At 35.4% G+C, this 18,534-nt stretch overlaps 1 protein-coding gene across 1 annotated transcript in view; it reads right to left on the bottom strand.

Moving 5' to 3' along the window:
• Nucleotides 1–8,923, bottom strand: part of TTLL7 (tubulin tyrosine ligase-like family member 7) — a 77,842-nt gene extending 68,919 nt beyond the window's left edge. The window contains exons 1-5 of the mRNA XM_012661044.1: nt 8,899–8,923; nt 8,566–8,697; nt 6,570–6,691; nt 5,709–5,776; nt 264–422 (exon numbers count right to left, since the gene is read on the bottom strand). Of these exons, the coding sequence (XP_012516498.1) occupies nt 264–422; nt 5,709–5,776; nt 6,570–6,691; nt 8,566–8,697; nt 8,899–8,923 (506 nt within the window). The remainder of the gene's footprint in view (nt 1–263; nt 423–5,708; nt 5,777–6,569; nt 6,692–8,565; nt 8,698–8,898) is intronic.
• Nucleotides 8,924–18,534: the final 9,611 nt, after the last annotated feature.

Genomic DNA, 18,534 nt, shown 5'->3' with positions numbered 1-18,534 from the left:
GTTTTTTTTGCCCTCCATTTTGTTTTCTCCTGTTAAAGTCTGACAAATTGTTGATTTAATTTTTAAGTTGAATTACTGAAGCCTGTGGGACAGGTTAAAAGAATTGGGCTCAGTAAGAATTTAGTTCCAAAAAAACAATAGTTAGAAACCTATTTTAATATTTTTTCATATTGGTACTCAACCATGAGTAATTAATTACTCATATTCATTCTTTTCCACCGGAATTTTTAATTTTTATATATTCCAGGTAAAAATAAACCTACCCATGACCCATTGCACCATTAGCTGGTTTTACTATAAAAGTTTTCTGCTTCCGTTTTTTCTTCAGTTCTTTCACATAGTTCTGGAATTGGGTATATTCAGCAGGGAAGATCCATGTTCGAGGAATAAAGGTATAATCCAGAGGCCGGGACTTGATCATTCTGTAAATTAGAGACAATATGAAAAATAATTTTTATTCAAACCAAACTTTTACAAATTTTTTCCTCTATGCTACTGATATTTTTGACAAAGATTTAAATTCCCTCCATTCTTTCATGTATTCATTTCTTTTGTTCACTCATTCAACAAATGTCCATCAAGTGCCTATCAAATGCTAGACACTATGATGCTGGGATACATCAGTGGAAAAAAATAGACAAAAATCTCTGCCTTAATATGTGTTAATTTACGTATGAGTACATGAAACATTTATTTGAGTATACACTGCATGCTAGACATTAGGGATATTAAGATAAATTAGTATGGTCTCTACCCCCAAGGAATTTACAGATAGCTATGAATTACAAAACAATGTGATAGGTACACTAAGGGCATGTAAGGCAAGGTAACATGTAGAAGGAGTCATTAACTCTGCCTTAGGGCTGGGGGTAGGAAGTAGGAAATTGTTTAAGGCCAAATGACATACGTATAACTTCTTTAAAAATGCTTTTGAGTCTTCTGAGTCCCCCATAGGAAGCAGTTTTTGATTGCCTTTTACACTACTGTTTTTTAGAGTTTATTTTTCTGAGAAAACCCTGTGAAAGCCTCTGAGTCAACAGGGGTTTTGTTTATATGAACTACCTATACATGTGGTTTTATAGATACAATGTATGTTTTGATATTTTTGTATTTGCTACAAATTAGGCTGCCTATTTGATATATAATTTAGGGACAATATCAGGTATAAAATGTTTACTATTGTTTAAAACCAATTGTTAAACATTTTGTATTTATCAATTTCAAATAAAAATGAAGAAATTATGAGAAAGATTTTATATATTATCTATTTTAAAAATCTGATTATTTCACAAGAAGACTTTTTCTAAATTAATGCAAGTGTTTTATAGATGAGCAGATAGTCTCCAAATGAGACTGGCAAAAATTAAAATGGAACCATAGTATAGAGTATGCACAGAAATGAGACCTAAATTCTAAGACTATGGTGTCTCAATCACTTGACTTTCACAACTGGAGGCTCATATAATTATCATATTTCAAGTGTTCTTTCAAGACAATCCTGTAACAAAATTATGTTACCACCATGAGAAGGAAAATGATTACCAATTGTAATCCAGATTAAGCCAACAAACTAAATAATCTCAGTACAAAGTAGACTAATATTGACTGTTTTGAAAATCATATACACCAAAAAAAGAAATCTGAAAGAAGCACAATAGCAGTGCTAATGTCCTTGTTTTTGTTTCCAACACTGTTAACTGTATTATATATTTAGTAATGACATGAAATTAAATCAACTTAAAGTTTGATTACAACAATATATTTTAAAACTAACCATTTGGTATTTATGAATGGTACTGTATTTTCACATATATGTTTGAAAAAAATCCAAGCACACATATATTGAAGTGAAATACCTTATTCCACTTAGGCAATCTATCACAAATCAGAAGAGACAGGAGATTTTACTCAGAAATTTGGGAATCTGAGATTGTTTCTGCTCATGGCTCTGTCCTGGATTTGATAATTTATATTAAACAAGTAATTTAGTTACCTCTATTTTTATATTACCAGATTATAACTTTTTATATAATAGAAAACTATTTTTTTCCTTAAGGAGAATTCCAAGAACTCTATAGAATGAGAAATTGCCCATTTGCATGGCCTGCTAATGGGTCTACCTTTTTCCCTCTTACCTCTCCTAACCAAATCTGGTCATATTACCACCATCCCCAATCTCTTCATCCCCAACTCCCCAATGGCACTTAAGATAAAGACCATAATTCTGAACATCACCCTTCAGCTAATCTCTCTCCTGTTCCCTATCCATCTTTCTGTGCTCCAGATGCAATTGGCATTATTTCAGTATCTTGACTATTCATGCTTTCTCCCACCACGTGACATCGGCTCATGCTATTCTTCCTGCCTGGATGGCTCTTACCTACCATCTTCACCAGTAAACTCCTACTCATCATAAATATTTTGGTTTCCACATCACTTTCTCAGGGCAACTCTCTCCCATACCTTCCTAACTAGGTCAGAGTTCCTTCACTAAGCATTGGGTTGGAACTATGTGTCTCTACTTCATAGCATTTATCATAGTTGCAATCAAGTGTTGTAAGAATCATAAGTCACTTTTCATCAACTCGTGCCCAGAGCCCAGTGCCATGCCTGGTATATAGTAGACAATAAATAAATGTTAAATGGCAAATGAAACACATGTCCAAAACTTCACAGAGGTAATTCCCTTTCCTCTGGCATCCATTCTTCTCCTTGGAATCCCTCTGTTAATAAATCGTACTACCTACATAACATCCTAAGCCAGAAACCTAGGAGTCATCTTAGAAACTTCTCCCCTCCCAACCTTCAAGTCTCACATCAAAGTAGTTTTCAAGTCTTATTGATTCTGTCTCCTTAACAGCCTTCAGAGTTAGTCTCTCTTCCCCATTCCCAATATCATTCTTTTGGTTTATTAGCTGCTCATTATTTCTTACCCAGATGTTGACAATCAACTCCTCACAGGGCTTTCTTTCTCTAGTCCTAGCTTCACTGAATGCATTATCCATTGTGCCATTACGATTTTCTAAAACATATCATTTCTCTGCTTAAACCCATTCAATAATTCCTCATTTCTCTCAGGATAAACAAAATGCTTGTTGAGTAAAGAAATGAATGATGAAATAAAATATAACATGGCCTGGCCTTTGCATATATATCTCCAGCATCGTCTCAGGTTGAGCCTCCCAATAGCCTATATAAACCATAGAAAATGCTTACAGGTCTTCAAAGACATCATGTTGATTCAAACTGCCATATATTTTCTCCCATTGTTGTCTCTGCCTACAATCTCCTTATCTTCTTCTCAAAGGGGGAACTCCTGTACACTTTCAATATCTATCTAGTATTTTGACTTTTCTAGAAAGCCTTCCATGACCTCCACAAAATGATCTCTTCCACCATCTTTGTCACCACCATACATTGACCCTACCTCAAATATGGCATCATCAAACTATATTGTGTGTATTAGTTTTTCTCCTTCACTAAAATGTGAGTTCTAGGCAGGGACTAGGTATTATTTATCTTGTTTACTTAAAAATTAGCAGTCTCTTAGGGCACAGAGTAGACATGCAAAACATATTTGTTGAATGAATAGATGCATAATTATTAGGTCATCAAATATCAAATATCTGATTTCCTTAAGTACTAAGTTTGACAGTTGATATCTCTGATATTTCACTTTGACACTTCTGGGATTTTTTTTTTCCCTATTGTGAAGGTACATCCTCAGTCTTTCAAATGCACATTTAGGTTTGTGATTATCTTTCACATTTTTTTAGAGCAATTTTTGTGAAACCATGGATAAGTCAAAAATTCGTGTTATTTTTGAATATGAGTTCCATCATGGAACCAATGCATTGCAGACAGCTCAAAATATCATCGAAGTGTTTGGAAAGGATGTAGTTAATGAACATAGAATACGTCAATGGTTTGGGAAGGTCCATTCTGGTGATTTTAATTTTGAAAGTGAGCCATGTGAGTGACCTGAGACCAAGGTGGATAATAATGATGAGCTGAAAGCTGTAGTGGAAGCAAATCCATCTCAACCTACGCATGAATTAGCAGCAAGGTTTGACATTACTATTTCAACAATACTGGACTATTTGAAACAAACTGGCAGGGTAAAGAAGCTAGACAGATGGATACCACATGAATTAAACAAGCATTAGAAGAGAAATCGTCTCAAAGCTTGCATTTCTTTGCCGTCATGACATAAAGGTGAACCATTTCCATACCATATTATTATATGTGATGAAAAACAGATTCTTTTTGACAATTGCAAGCATTCAGCACAATGGCTGGATATAGATGAAGTGCTAAAACACAGTCCAAAACCAAATATTCATCATAAAAAGCTAATGGTGTCTATTTGGTGGTCCAGTGCTGGTATTATCCACTACAGCTTCATGAAACCTGGTCAAACTATTACAGCAGATGTCTACTGCAACCAACTGGATGAAATGATGAGGATGCCGATGATTAAGCAACCAAGAGTGGTCAATTATAAAGACAGGCCAATCCTTTCGCAAGACCACATGTTGCAAAAAACAGTGCTGCTCAAAGCATAGAGGCTGGAGCTGGAAACTCTCTGTCATTCACTGTATTCACCAGACCTTGCAAAAACTGACTACCACTTCTTCCAGAATTTGGACCACTTCTTGCAAAGAAAAATATTCAATTCTCAACAAGTTGTGGAAAACGTCTTTTGCGATTTCATCGTCATTCACTCTCCACGCTTCTTCGCTGCTGGCATAAAGAAGCTACCCTTAAGATGGCAAACTGGGTTGACAGTTTAGGCGTGTACTTTGATTAATTGTACTGCCTCTTGTTTGAGATATAATAAACTAAACTTTTGATTCAAAATCGGAAATTTCATATTCAATGACCTAATGTAAACTTTCACATGGAAACATACTATAATAATATTTCCTTAATTATGCACACAAGTTTACTAAACTTTTTCTGTGAAGAGTCCTCTTTTTAAAAAATTCTCTCAGTTTATCACTAAACTCTCTTAAACTCAAAAAAGACCAAAAAAAAAAGAAAAATTAGCCAATAGAAATATAAACTGCATACAAATTCTGCAGTTTATTTGGTAAAACACTTGGGTACCTGTTAACAGTTTTCCTCTGAAAGCAGATTTTTACTTTAAATACTGGTCACAAAGATGAATATATGTGCACCTATATCCCTGGGTGAGGACATATACCTATGTCTATAGGTATATGTGTGCATGTGTCCACCTAGTACAGTGCCTGACACATACTGGATGCTCAATAACCACATACACACACACACAGAGCACATAATGCAACAAATTAGTTCCTGCAAGGTTTAACTGAAAATAAATAAGTATCTATTGAATGCCGCATACAGATAACCTCTTACATTGAAAAGAAAAACTTCCGTTACTAATGAGACAGTAAGTTGTAGCAAAAAGTCCTAAGATTTTGGAGACTGGGATTCTGGTCCAACTCTGCCATTAACTATTTGCCTGACTTTGTGCAAGATATTCATTTTTCTGACCCATATTTACCTCCTATGCAAAGTGAAAGACTAGAACCAGGGAACTTATAAGACCTAGCTCTAAAATTCTATCTCTTTCATCTAAATATCATTTCAAATCAATGTAATCTGTGAAAGATAGCACTATAATATTCATAGTGTAAACTTTGAATAGGTCTTCTCTATTAGAAGAAAATGAAGATTACTTGGTCATATTTCTTGCTAAGAAATCCTTCCTACAGATCTCCCCCATTCCTGGAAAATGGTTGATCCTCTGGAAAATAAAAAGGTAAATATTAATATTCTCATTGACTTAATGAATATATTCATTTATACTATAATACAGTTATATTCATCCTTTGAGTTTTATGTTTTAATAAACTCACAATTATTAATGTAAAAGATTTAAAATTAAATGACCTACAATGAATTTGTGGAATTAAAGAATCTACGATAATCAGAAAATAAAATTGCAAAAGTTTAAAGAAATCAAAAAAGGGTATTTACATAGATGGTAAAGTTACCATTTTCTGTGTTAAGTGATAATTCAATATACAAATTACTTTTGGTTTCTAGATTTACTATATTCATACACATATACACATAGGCATTGGTGAAAAAATGGACTTATAATATTTGTTCCTTAGGGTCAATTTTTTATTACCCTCTACTGATAAATAAAGAAGGTCTATATAAACTGTCAATTCTCTAAATTTCCTTATATTTGGCTTTTTAGTTTGATGTCTATTTTCTTCTGAATGTAAGTTTGTATTACGTCCTAAAAATAAAAGAATGAATAAAAGAATATAGCTGACATCACAGGGTATCTCCACATCCTAATCTCCCTATGCAATCTAGTACACATTTAAGTGTAACACAAAGCACCATTTTAGGAAGAAGTTTTTTCTATCAATTCTTCCTTAAAGATAGAAAGATGTTAAAAGTTACGTTTGAAAAGGATACAGCCTTCATACAAAGAGTTGATACAACTAGATAGCAACAAAAAATGGTATCCGGATGAGATTGAATTTCCTCATACCAATAATCGGCCAGGGTTAATTTCCCACCTGGTAATTTTGCAGCTCTGCAATTTTCTCCTGCTGGACAGCAGAATCATACCATATAAGGTTACTTGTTTCATCCTCATCTGGAGTTTTCATAAATCCCATTTCATCTATTACTAAACGAACTGCAAGTAAAAAGTGAAGTTAAACAAGAATTAAAATACTCCTGAAATATATTCATTGTGGAAACATTTATATATATATAAATTTTAGTTCACAGTTCTTTATTCGAAAATATCCATTAGTTGCAGCATAACCTTTTATTATATTTTGTTACAATAGTTTTATCTAGGGCCAAATTATACTCAGTAGTAACTGAGAACTGTTTTTAGGCAGCACCCAAAATCCTCAGTTTTGATCCTCTCAGATTTAACAGGTACACAAACTGCCAAAGGGTTTAATATTTATTTATGGCACAATGAAAACACACAAACAGCTGAGACAACACCTCTATTCAGGAAAATATACTTTTAGAGCTTTTATTTGTAACCTTGGGCTAGGTACAAAAAAGCAAAGGTAAAAATATCTCCTGGTCATCAGACCTATCCTATACTTTCTACCTCCCTAGTTGAAATTATTTTTAGCTCTTAAAACTAACTCTTCTATGTTTACTCAGGACATGAAATAATGAAGCAGAATTCACAGGAGAGATTTAGATGTGGCCTTCCTGTGCTCCCAACGCTCTAATACTACTGAAAGTGTTTATGCTCATAGGAAAGCTTCCTTTTTCGTGTAAACTATTTATGTATTCCTCTCTGATCTAGATCTCACCATTAAAATACTGACATTCTTCTTCCATCGAATATCAAGTTTAGAATAAAGATAAGGAAAATACTCAGGAAAATTTTTGGCTTCCAACAGAATCCTGAGTCTTAAAAGAATGGTGTTATCTATATAGCAGCACTTAAATGTTTTGTTTTTAAGTGTTTTCTTTTTACTAGTACCCTACATATGAGGAGAAATGGTATCAACTATCTGAATGATTTAGTTCAAGTATAAAACTGACAACCACACATCTGTTGGCCTCAAGCCCTAGAAGCTTTCAATTATTTTTTGGCTGAGGAGAAAGCAAGGACTTTTAATGAAATAGTGTCTGGAATACAGGCATGAAAGAAAAGGGTAGTGATCGGGGGTGGATGGGGTCAGGGAGAGGATTGTTGGGTTCAAGTTGTCGTTTTCATGAGAAGCTTGGTAAAACGTGGAGTTATACTGAAGTTGTAGGTGACAATGTACAAATGCAAGAGTTGGGGAAAGGGCCACCCCTCTCTCCTCTTTCCAGACCACCATGCAGCTTCAGCGTCCCGCGTACTCAGCAGCTGCTGTGCCACCTAGAGCTCAAATGAAGGGCAAGGGCAATAGGAACGCAGCCTAGGAAACCCTTTAACTGGCTCACAAGCAGAAAACAACAATAAATTCAGAACAGCAGGTTAGGAGCACCCCTGTTCCTGAGTATATGAGAAACATTGTCCGAGGCCTCTCTCATAAATAGCTGGAAGACTTTGATGAGATAATCGGAACTCCTAGCAGTTACAGGGGGAAGAAATGTAATGAACTATTTAAATTTGGGTATTGGCTATATACACAAACTTATAAGGCCAGGAACATTTGGAAAAGATTGATTTTTCTTTACACTCACAAAATCAAATTTGTAAGGTCAATCATATATAAACCTCTTTTATTATGAAATTCAAAGCTCGGAGAGCTGACAAAGTTAAACTTCAAAGAAAAACACAATGTCGAGTATTAAACTGTTCTTTTTAGCTAAGCTATTTAATTGCATTTTTGTTTTAACTGAAATTTTATAAATCGGTATCTTTTAAGGATGTCATCCTCCACTGCATAGAAAAGGAATTCCTCTAACATGTCAGAAATTTTATAGAAGGCATTTAAAAATCCATTACATAAAAGATACTTACCTCTCTGAATTTCTACATTGTTTTCAATACCAAACCAGTTTTTCCAACAATTATGAAAATCTTATGATTCCAAGGAAACCTACCAATTTCAAACTTTGTCCCAGCAACATTTGCTGTAATGGTTCCCTTCTTTTTCTTCTTTCTGACTTTCCTTTTCATTGTGCTTTGATAAGGTAATTGTGTATTCAGATCCAGGGGAGAGGGTCCCTGAATAACTTTTAAAGAAATGTAAAACAGCCAGATATCACTGAAATAACAAAAAATCCATACCACAGAACATGAATGCCCCCCACCCACAAGGTAAATTATAAATTCTGGTACTTTAAAGGTCCCCAATTAATTTTTAATACTTTTAAAAAATTAGCAGTAATGATCTATAACACATCCATATTTTGTGACATGATCTATCTGCTTACCTCCTTCTTGAGGCAGAGATGGCATTATTGCCTGTGCTGATTAGCAAGCAGTGTGTGCTGATGTACGAAGCTCTCAGGAAATCTGGAAATCCCACATTAGTCTAAGCAGGATATGGCCCCAAATCACTGAAAGTTCCTATCATATTATCTTGGTGGAATCCTCAGATTCCAGGACACTGAAGTTATGGGATTAGAAAGTACCTGCAGAGATCTTTAAACAAAGTCATTTAGAAAACAACTTTTATAGCATTTGTTTATATATGCCAACACTATTCTTTTTAAAAGTCAAGTAAAAGTGAAAGTTAATGTGTTCAAATCAACGAATATTTGTTAAGCAATTTATTAAACCTTATGCAAAATGCCAAGGATGGTTTCCTGTCCTGAAAGAATGCATAGTCTAGTGGAGGAAGTTTTATTAAGTCATGTATAATATTTACATGCAATAAATAACATGCCATACATGAACAATAACAATAACAATATTCACTACCATTTATTAAACACTTTACTATCCAAGGCATTTATATTATTCCACTCAATCTTTCAACAAACCTGTAAGGTAGACACTTTTATTCCCATCTTACAGATAAGTACATTGAGCTCAGAAAGGACAAATAATTTTTGTCTATCTTTACAAAGAAAGTAAGTTTCAAAGTAGAGATTAAAATAAAGACCCTTCTGGTGTCAGAGCCAGATTCCCTTAACCCAGGACTCATATAATCTTCACCCCAATGCCTGAAACATAGCAATAGCCTTGCTTTTAATATGAGACAGGAAATAAATGCCAAGGTAGGGGGTGCCTGTGGACACAATGCAGAAAATGATTCCTTTTTAAGGGGGTAGGGAGAACGACTTCCTAAAGTAGACCACATTTAAACTGTGGTCTACTTTAAAAATGAGAACGATATTGAAGGACAGAAAAAGGAAAGGGTCATTTCTGTGATGATCTTATTTGGGCACACAGAGGAATGTGCTAATGAATGAACTAATTTGATTTGGCTACATCTCAGCATGGCCTATAGTATATTTTGTTCATATTTTAATTTTATATATATGAACCTAGGCATTTATGCCCTAACTATACTATATTACCCAGTCTGTACTATCAATCTTCTAATTTCTTCTTCATATTATAAGAATCTTGGAGTTTTTGTGAAATGTCTCTAAACACAATAAAAAATTATAAAGCTTATTATGATAGACAAAGGTATGATATCAACACCTTTATCTGGAAATTATTAGAAGGTTTATCAGAAATTCAGAAATATTCAGAAATTCAGTTACATAAAATGCGACTCATATAAATTAAACCAAATATTCATTATTCATAATGTTTCATTATTTTTAAAACTTTAGAGCTTTATTCTCAGGTATGTTAGCAGAATACTTTCCTAGTATAATTCAATATCAAAACTAGGGAAATATCATTCTACTAAGTGAAGTATCCCAAGAATGGAAAAATAAGCACCGCATGTACTCACCATCAAATTGGTTTCACTGATCAACACCTAAGCGCACATATAGGAATAACGTTCATCGGGCATCAGGCAGATGGGAGTGGGGAGGAGGAGATGGGTATATACATATATAATGAGTGCGATGCACACTGTCTGGGGGATGAACACACTTGAAGCTCTGACTCAAGGTGGGGCGGCAAGGGCAATATACGTAACCTAAACATTTGTACCCCCGTAATATGCTAAAAAAAAAAACTAAGGAAATATTTATTACAGACCAGTTGAGGATACACACTGTGTTAAGCATTTAAAATTTTTATCTCATTAACAAACCTTGAACTTAGGTAACATTTCTCCCTATTTTTTCAGATATAGAAGTTAAGGCTAGTTAAATGAAATTAATCAAGGTAACACAGCTTAGAAAACCTAGACTTTAAACCTGATTTTGTCTGATTATCTATTCTATTCGTTGAGATCCACAATTTTCAGTCACCATACTAACACACTGTATAGACAAATGAGAAGTTTGCAACCCCTATTGCAGTAGTACTGCAAGGTATGGCAGTATTCTGGGAATTCACAATACTTCAAAACTAACAGTGAATTCACAGTGAAACATGTCTAAACTGATCTCAGCTCCGAATTCCAAACTGGAAACAGACTAGATTACTTCTCAGAATAAAAGAAAGAAGTAGCCTAAAATTTAGTTCAATTTCTTTCTGGAGGCTTTCTGATACTTCAGGGAGATAACTATTTAGTTTACAAGTTCTCATCCAACATCTTGTTACTGGAGTAAACAAAGGTCCCCTTTACAGTAACAGAGTACTTATTACATTAAAAGTAGGTGACAAAGTCAACAAGACTTTGAAAACAATCTTTGCCTAACTATTCTAGGCTCCAAAAACAAATTTGTTAATTTCCAACTTAAATAATGAGCCAAACAACTTTGATTTGTATAGAGTTCAAAACAAGAACTTTTATCCCTTACCCCAGCCACACAGGAATTTAAAGTTCGTAAAATTATTCTATCCATATATACGTTTTACTTAATTCCATTTATGGTTTGGTAAAACCACTTTAACAAACTCAGGGACTTCATTCTACCATGGCAATTCTAATTATTTCACTTTATTCTAAGCAAGGGATTTGAGATGACAGATTTATCACACCATTCAGTTGAGCCACAGTTACCTACTTTCCAAAAGCAAGAAAGCATGTTTTAGTTACCTCCCGAATACTTTAAGCCAATGGTTTCTCGACCTTGGCTGCAAAGTAGAATCACCTGAGAAGCTTTTGAAAATCCTGGTTTCCAGACCACACCCCAGAGCCAGGTGGGGCCCAACTATCAGCAATGAAGTTATCCAAGTGATTGCAGTATAGCCAAGATTGAGAAGCTCTGCTGTAAGCACATGACATTGAACTAAACTAATAATTAATTACAACATATACATATAAAATTGTAAGAAAAAAGTAAAACAAGAAAACTCCTATAAAAAAAAAAAAAACAGGCCAAGTAAGTAAAAATCATCTATAAAAATCCTGTCTGGTTTGACTAAAAAACAGAAAAAGAATTAGAAGATCAGCAGAAACTGATGATTTCTAAGAAAAAGAATTTATTTTCAAAAGGAATTAATTTTCCAAAATTTCAAACAAATGGTATTCTTGAACATAGAACTTCCAAGTGCCAGTAGATACACAAGATTGGGACAAAACCAAAATAATTCCAATACATTTGTGCTAGAGTACCTTTCTTCTCAGTTCTGCCTGTTGAGCTTCTGCCAATCACTTAAAATTCAGATAAACTGCCACATTTTCCTTAAAGCTTCCTCTGATTATATCCAAAGAAATTCATTTCTCCCTCTTCTGTTCTATCACAGAGACCTTTATTTGTACCCCTATCATAACCACCTGCCAAGAAGATAAACTTCATGAAGAAGGTGGTTTTCTTCTATCTTGTTCACGCTCCATTCCCAGAACCCAGAATAGAGCCTGACACCATGTTCAGTAAGTACTTGTTAATGTGTACTATGGTTTGAATGTTTTGTGCCCCCTCCAAAATTCACGTTGAAACTTAATCCCCAATGCAATAGTACTAAGAAGCGGGGCCTTTAGGAGGTGGTGAGGAGCCAGCCCATGAGGGCTCCTCGCTCATGAGTGGGATTAAGGCCTTTATGATAGACACTTCACATAGCCTTCAGCCCTTTTTGCCTTCCCATCCCTTCTACCATGTGAGAACACAGCATTCATCCCCTCCAGAGGATGCAGCAACAAAGTGCCACCTTGGAAGCAGAAAGAGTAGCCTTCACCAACATGAACCTGCCAGCACCTTGATCTTGGTCTTCTCAGCCTTCAGAAATGTGAGAAATAATTCTCTATTATTTGTAAATTACCCAATTTGTGGTATTTTATTACAGCAGTATATATGGGCTATGACAATGAGTTAATAAATCAATGAATTAATAACAGCTAGGAGAAAGGAGAGTTATCATAGAACTCTGAGAAGCAAATACATGTCATTTAAAATATATTACTTTCACATTTTTAAGTGAAAAAAGCAAAGTACATAAAAGTTTACGTATTATATTGCCACTTGGGTAAACTAATAAAAGAATATGTGGAATATATGCACAGAGCGGTGCTGGCGTGCTGTGGCTGGGCACAGCTAAGGGAGACCTACTTGTACGTATACCAGGATGCTGTGTATGTATTACCTATTCAATAGAATAAAACATATCTGATAAAAGTTTGTGTCAACATTATCATGTTGACAACTAAAACTATCAAATTTTGTTTTCCATTTATAGGAAAATACTTTCATGTCATTTAGATGAAAGTATAATATGGTACAAAGAGCACTGAACAAGGAGTCAAGTTGAATTCCTGTCCTTCACTTTGCCACTTAGCAGGTACAAATTCTTAGCATGCAAAAGGAAGGAATTGATTCTTTCTAGCCCTAAAGTCTAAAATGTCAACCAATGAAGATAACATTCCTGATTTTTTGATGACAACAAGATGAAGACAAAACATCTTTTACATAAAAGAAGGAAACATGAAGGAAACTCAGACCTTCCCCAACAACCCCCAAGTATCCACATCTCAGTAAATATATGAGCTCTTACTACATATTTACAAATTTTACTTGAACCATAGATGATTAAAATAATCTAACAAAAGGTCATTAGGAACCAAAAATAGCACTAAATTGAAAATACGTAAAATAATATTAAATAAAAACATAATAAGAGCTGTTTTATGGTGAGGAGGGGAAGAAGAGAACCAATACAAACCAGTACCTACTGTGTACTAAGAACTTTCATATAACTTTGTGTTTACTTAGTCCACCCAACAAATGCCCAATACATTTTATTCCAATTTTATAAAAGAGAAAATTTAGGCTCCAGGGTTAAAACACTTGCCCAAAGTCACACCTCTAATAGGTATCAATGAAGTGGTTTGTCTCTAAAGCCCATACTCTTTCCCACTTTTTGTGCTATCTGCAAAATTCAGTCTTTAAATATGACATATTGAAATTTTCACAAAGGCGCTTGATTTTGTTTGACTGGATCTACTGTAAAAGCTGGGGGACAAGAGCAAAAGAATCAAGTTGTGGTTTCAAAATGTGGTTAATACCACAAAGCTGCAACAGATTTAATTACTCTTTCTGGAACACCATGGTGGGGGATGGGAGGTATCCATATCCAGATTGTCCTGTTTCTCCTTCATGAATGTTCTGTAGTTCAATGACCAGTGTTCTGTTTCAGGCACTGTTCTCAGTGAACAAAATGGGCAAAACTTTTCTACCTTTGCAGTGCTTACATTCTAGTGTGGGGAAACAAACTATAACAGTAAACATATTAATATTAAATAAGTAAACTAAAGGAAATGCTGAATACCATGGGGGAAAAACAGAGCTGGCTCAGGAGTGTGGAGGAAGAGGATGGAGAAGTGTTGCCATTTCAAATACTGTGTCTGGGTGAGACTCATTTGGGAAGGTGATATTTCAAAGAGGTTATCACAAGTGGAACTGACAAAAATTATTATATATATGCACAGATATGGGCATGTTAGCATGTGTGGTGTGAATATTTCAACCCTGAGCATGTGTGATGGGTAAAGGAACCACTTCCTGTGGTACTGAACAATCTTTAAGGCCTCCAATGTAGTTCTTCCTAAATTCTGGTTTTCCTATGTATTTATTTTCTACATTGACTTAAAATTATTATTTTCACACTGACAAGGAGTAAAACATGTTTCACTAGATTCATAGACTTTTGATAGTTGTATCACTTTTCTGACATTTTGGGGGTAGTGGTGTCAGTGGGCAGAGAGAGCCCAACCACTCCCTCCCCTTTGTGTCCCAAGACTAACCTTGAGTTTTTACATACTTCTGATGGCTTTCTTTGCTTGTTGCCTCCTAGCATCATAGCTTTTGACATCTAGCTCATCCCCTACCCCATTTCCATACTTGTTATCCTATTGTATGACTTTCCAGTTCTCAAAACCTATCAAAAATTGTCTTTATTAATCAGGACAGACTGTATTTTATTGTAATAATAAATCACACCCAAATCTCAGGAGCTTAAAATAATTAAAGTCTATTACTTTATCACACTACATATCCACCAAAGATTGGCCGAGGTGCTCTACGTATCATAGTCCACCCAGGAACTCAGGCTGTCACAGCAGCTACCATACTAGCAATCACTAGTCATTATATCCAAGGGAAAGAGTTTTGAAGGATCTTTCACAGGTGACTAGAGACACACAAAATTTCTACTCACAAGTCAATGGCCTGAAGTAGTCACATGATCCCATCCAACAAAAACTAAGATGTGCAATCCTATCAAATGACCAGCAGGGGAAAAAAAGCAGCAAATAACACTAACAAACACTACAGACTCTAACTTTGATTACCCCCATTTTGAACCTGGCTATACACCCCTACAAACTATTTTCTACTTCTCCATAGCACCACTTTATAGTATTTTCCCATGCCTGGAAAAAAAAATAGCTGACAATCTACACTGGGTGCTATGAACTGCAGGGAATTAGCTACACTCCCAGCAAACAATCGGGTCCAGTAGGCAGGGGTGTCGCAAAGGATAAGCAAATAATAGAAAATAACAGAATATAGAAATAAAAGAATACACAGACAAAAGTACAGTTTTATAAAGTATACAATTTATAAAAGGTGGGGGATCAGGAGACCCCCAGCATTCCCATGAGCTGTGAGGCCTAGAGTGAAGTTTCACATCAGTATTTATAGGTCCAGTGATTGGTTGCCAGGGGTAACAGATTTACATAACAGGTAGTTCGTTTTAGGTTAAAAGTCTCCCAAACAGCTTCTAGAGATCCCTTAATTAACTCTATCTATGTGAGCAAATGGTTACAAAATCTTTCTAAGACAAACTTCTAAGTTCTAAGATAAAGCTATCACTTAGCAGAAAGGTTAAACAGAAATACAGTGGCTCTATATTTCTTTATCTAGTTTTTGTGGACTGAGACAGGTAGTCAGGAGTGAAGCAGAAACTGTCCCTTAGGTTAATTGCTTTTAGCTGCAGGTGTCTGTCTGCTGGGTGGGCACTCTTTGATCACCTCTCATCCCATGGCTCCATGCTAACCTGCTTTGTCGTACAAAACAGGCGAAAGCCACAGGTTTGAGACGCAGTATCACCTTGGAAAGCAGCTGTCACTGACCTGTGAGATGCCCTCCTGAGGCGAGGCAGCTTTTGATATGCAAACTAACATGTTCACATATTCCTTCAGGGCAAAGCCCTGCAAAATTCCTGAAATCATTTCTGTCTCTATATAGCAATATTAATCTATGGAGCAACAATGTACTAAATTACGTCCACCCAAATTCATATGTTGAAGCCCTAACCCTCAATGTAATGATATTTGGAGTTGAAGCCTTTGGTTGATAACTAGGTTTAAATGAGCTCATGAGGGTGGGGCATATTCACAGCCCCAACCCCAGCACTTCTGAATCAGAATCTGGGAGTAAGACCCATCACTTGACAAGCTTCCAGTGATTCTGATGCAGGCTGAAGTTTGAGAATCACTGAACTACAGGGCCCAGAGCTGCAAAAGGAAAGCGGGGGAACACCAGGACCCGAGTCCATTCCCTCCTCATTGGTCTTTTAAAGCACAACATGTGGGAGCACTGGCCAAGCAACGAGTGAAGGAGAAAGCATTTGCCAAGCAGAGCTCTTCTTTTCTTCTCATGATCTGCTCTGGAAAGCATCTAGAAAGGAAGAAATTTGGTACAATGGATCTCACTTGCTACTGCTAACACTCCACTAAATGAGATGAGGTTTGCTCATCTAGAAAGATAGTATACATCCTTTGTTTTACCCCAAACCAGCTGCCAGTGCTGCCTAACCAATACATTCATTTTATAGATAACAAATCTGCCAAAAATCATTAAACTATGAGGATTAACAGCAACCACAAAGATTAATAATACACCCTCTACTCCCAAGTATTGGGCCAGAAGCATGGGAACTTGAACTGAAAAAGTCATGAATAGCCAAAAAATGGAGGTGAGAGGAGAGAGGAAGAATGCAAATCATTTAACAAGGGAGTGAATACATCATGGTACACTCATACAATGGAAATACTATACACCAGTGAAAATAAGTGAACTAGAACACATTCTGAATCACACAAACAAGGCAGATCCCAAACAGCTCAAGAATACATATAACATATAATTTATATAAGGTTTAAAGTTATATGAAATAATATAGATTGCTCATAAATTAATACATATGAAATAAAAGTATAAATGACTACATGGGAATGATAAACACCAAGTCTGACACCTCTTTGAGAGGAAGGAAGAAGATGCAACAGCCAGTCTTGTTCTATAGAGAATGAGCACCTGTGTTCTTATACATACCAAGAATGTAATTCTTATATAAAAAATAAATATGCATTTATCATGGTTTAGGCTTTTGAGATAATAGGTAGAAATGACATATCCATAATACTTTTGCTTGAGCTATTGTGTGTCTTTCCTGAAGTACTGTGATCTAAATCACACTGTTGAAACTTAAGTCTGATCCTGACTCAGAAACAATGTAGAGTCATTGAAGGACTCTAAGAGGAGTAACATAATCCAGATTTCTTTTTAATAGATTACATTGGCAGTTATTGTGGGGACAGGAGTAAAGACAGAGTCTTAAGAGGAGATTACAAAAGTCCAGGAGAGAGATAAGAGCTTGATCACAGATAGGAGCTACAGACATAGGGAGAAAGAATACTGCTACTATAGAATAGCAACAGGACTTGGTGATGAAGAAGGAAAAAGTAATCTCAGATGACTTGGAGATTTCTGGCTTAGGGAATTGAGTAGAAGATGGCATCGAGAGAAGGCCTGCAGAAATTAGAGCCAATTTGAGGGGTAAGATGATTTCAGTTTTATATTTTCAAATAAGGATGAATGAAAAAAACAGAAGACAAATGAATTAGTGATTGGAGATAACAGATAAGGAAAACCTCTACTTTTATAAATAAAATGGCTTTAATTAAACACAGAAAAATCCCTTCCAAAGCATAACTGCTCCAATTTCTGTGCTTTCTGCCAAGAAATGACAATAGATTTCAAAATGCACAGCTGCATCACTGGTGTACCAATTACATCACCCAAACAACCCTCATAACAATAACACATTGCCACCACTCATTGTGTGTACAAATTGAAAGGGTTTTTAGAGAAGCTACTTACTCCTTGAACATAGTAACTTTTGTCTCCCTTTCTCAGGCTGGGTATATTCCCCAAAGCTAGATCTGCAGTGTGTTCTAGACCTGAAAGAACCATTTGATTAACCACTTCTAAAAACCTGACAGGAGCCAAGTATGATATTATGTAAGAATAAATAGAAGAACTATTTATTCATTGTAGTAACAAAATTAATGTTGACCTTGAGCAATAGTAGCTCCCACTAATGTACTACTTATTTATTTTTCCAATTGGCCTTAGCTTGTTCCACAGCGCCTGTAGCATAGGAGTTAAACTGCCAAGCTACCATATAAGGGGGATACAGTTCTCCAGAAGGTTTCTGAATTTAAAATAAGAAAATTTCCATTTTCAAATCTCTTTAAATTAATTAAGTCCCAGTAAAATTAATCCATAGTTCAAGAATCATGCAAAGTTTAGAAAATTCATGTGAAAAAA

The sequence above is a fragment of the Propithecus coquereli genome, unplaced genomic scaffold, assembly GCF_000956105.1.
Source record: "Propithecus coquereli isolate 6110/MARCELLA unplaced genomic scaffold, Pcoq_1.0 Scaffold7, whole genome shotgun sequence".
NCBI lineage: Eukaryota > Metazoa > Chordata > Mammalia > Primates > Indriidae > Propithecus > Propithecus coquereli.
The sequence above is the reverse complement of the archived record's forward strand: the minus strand, read 5'-3'. Positions and strand labels throughout refer to the sequence as shown.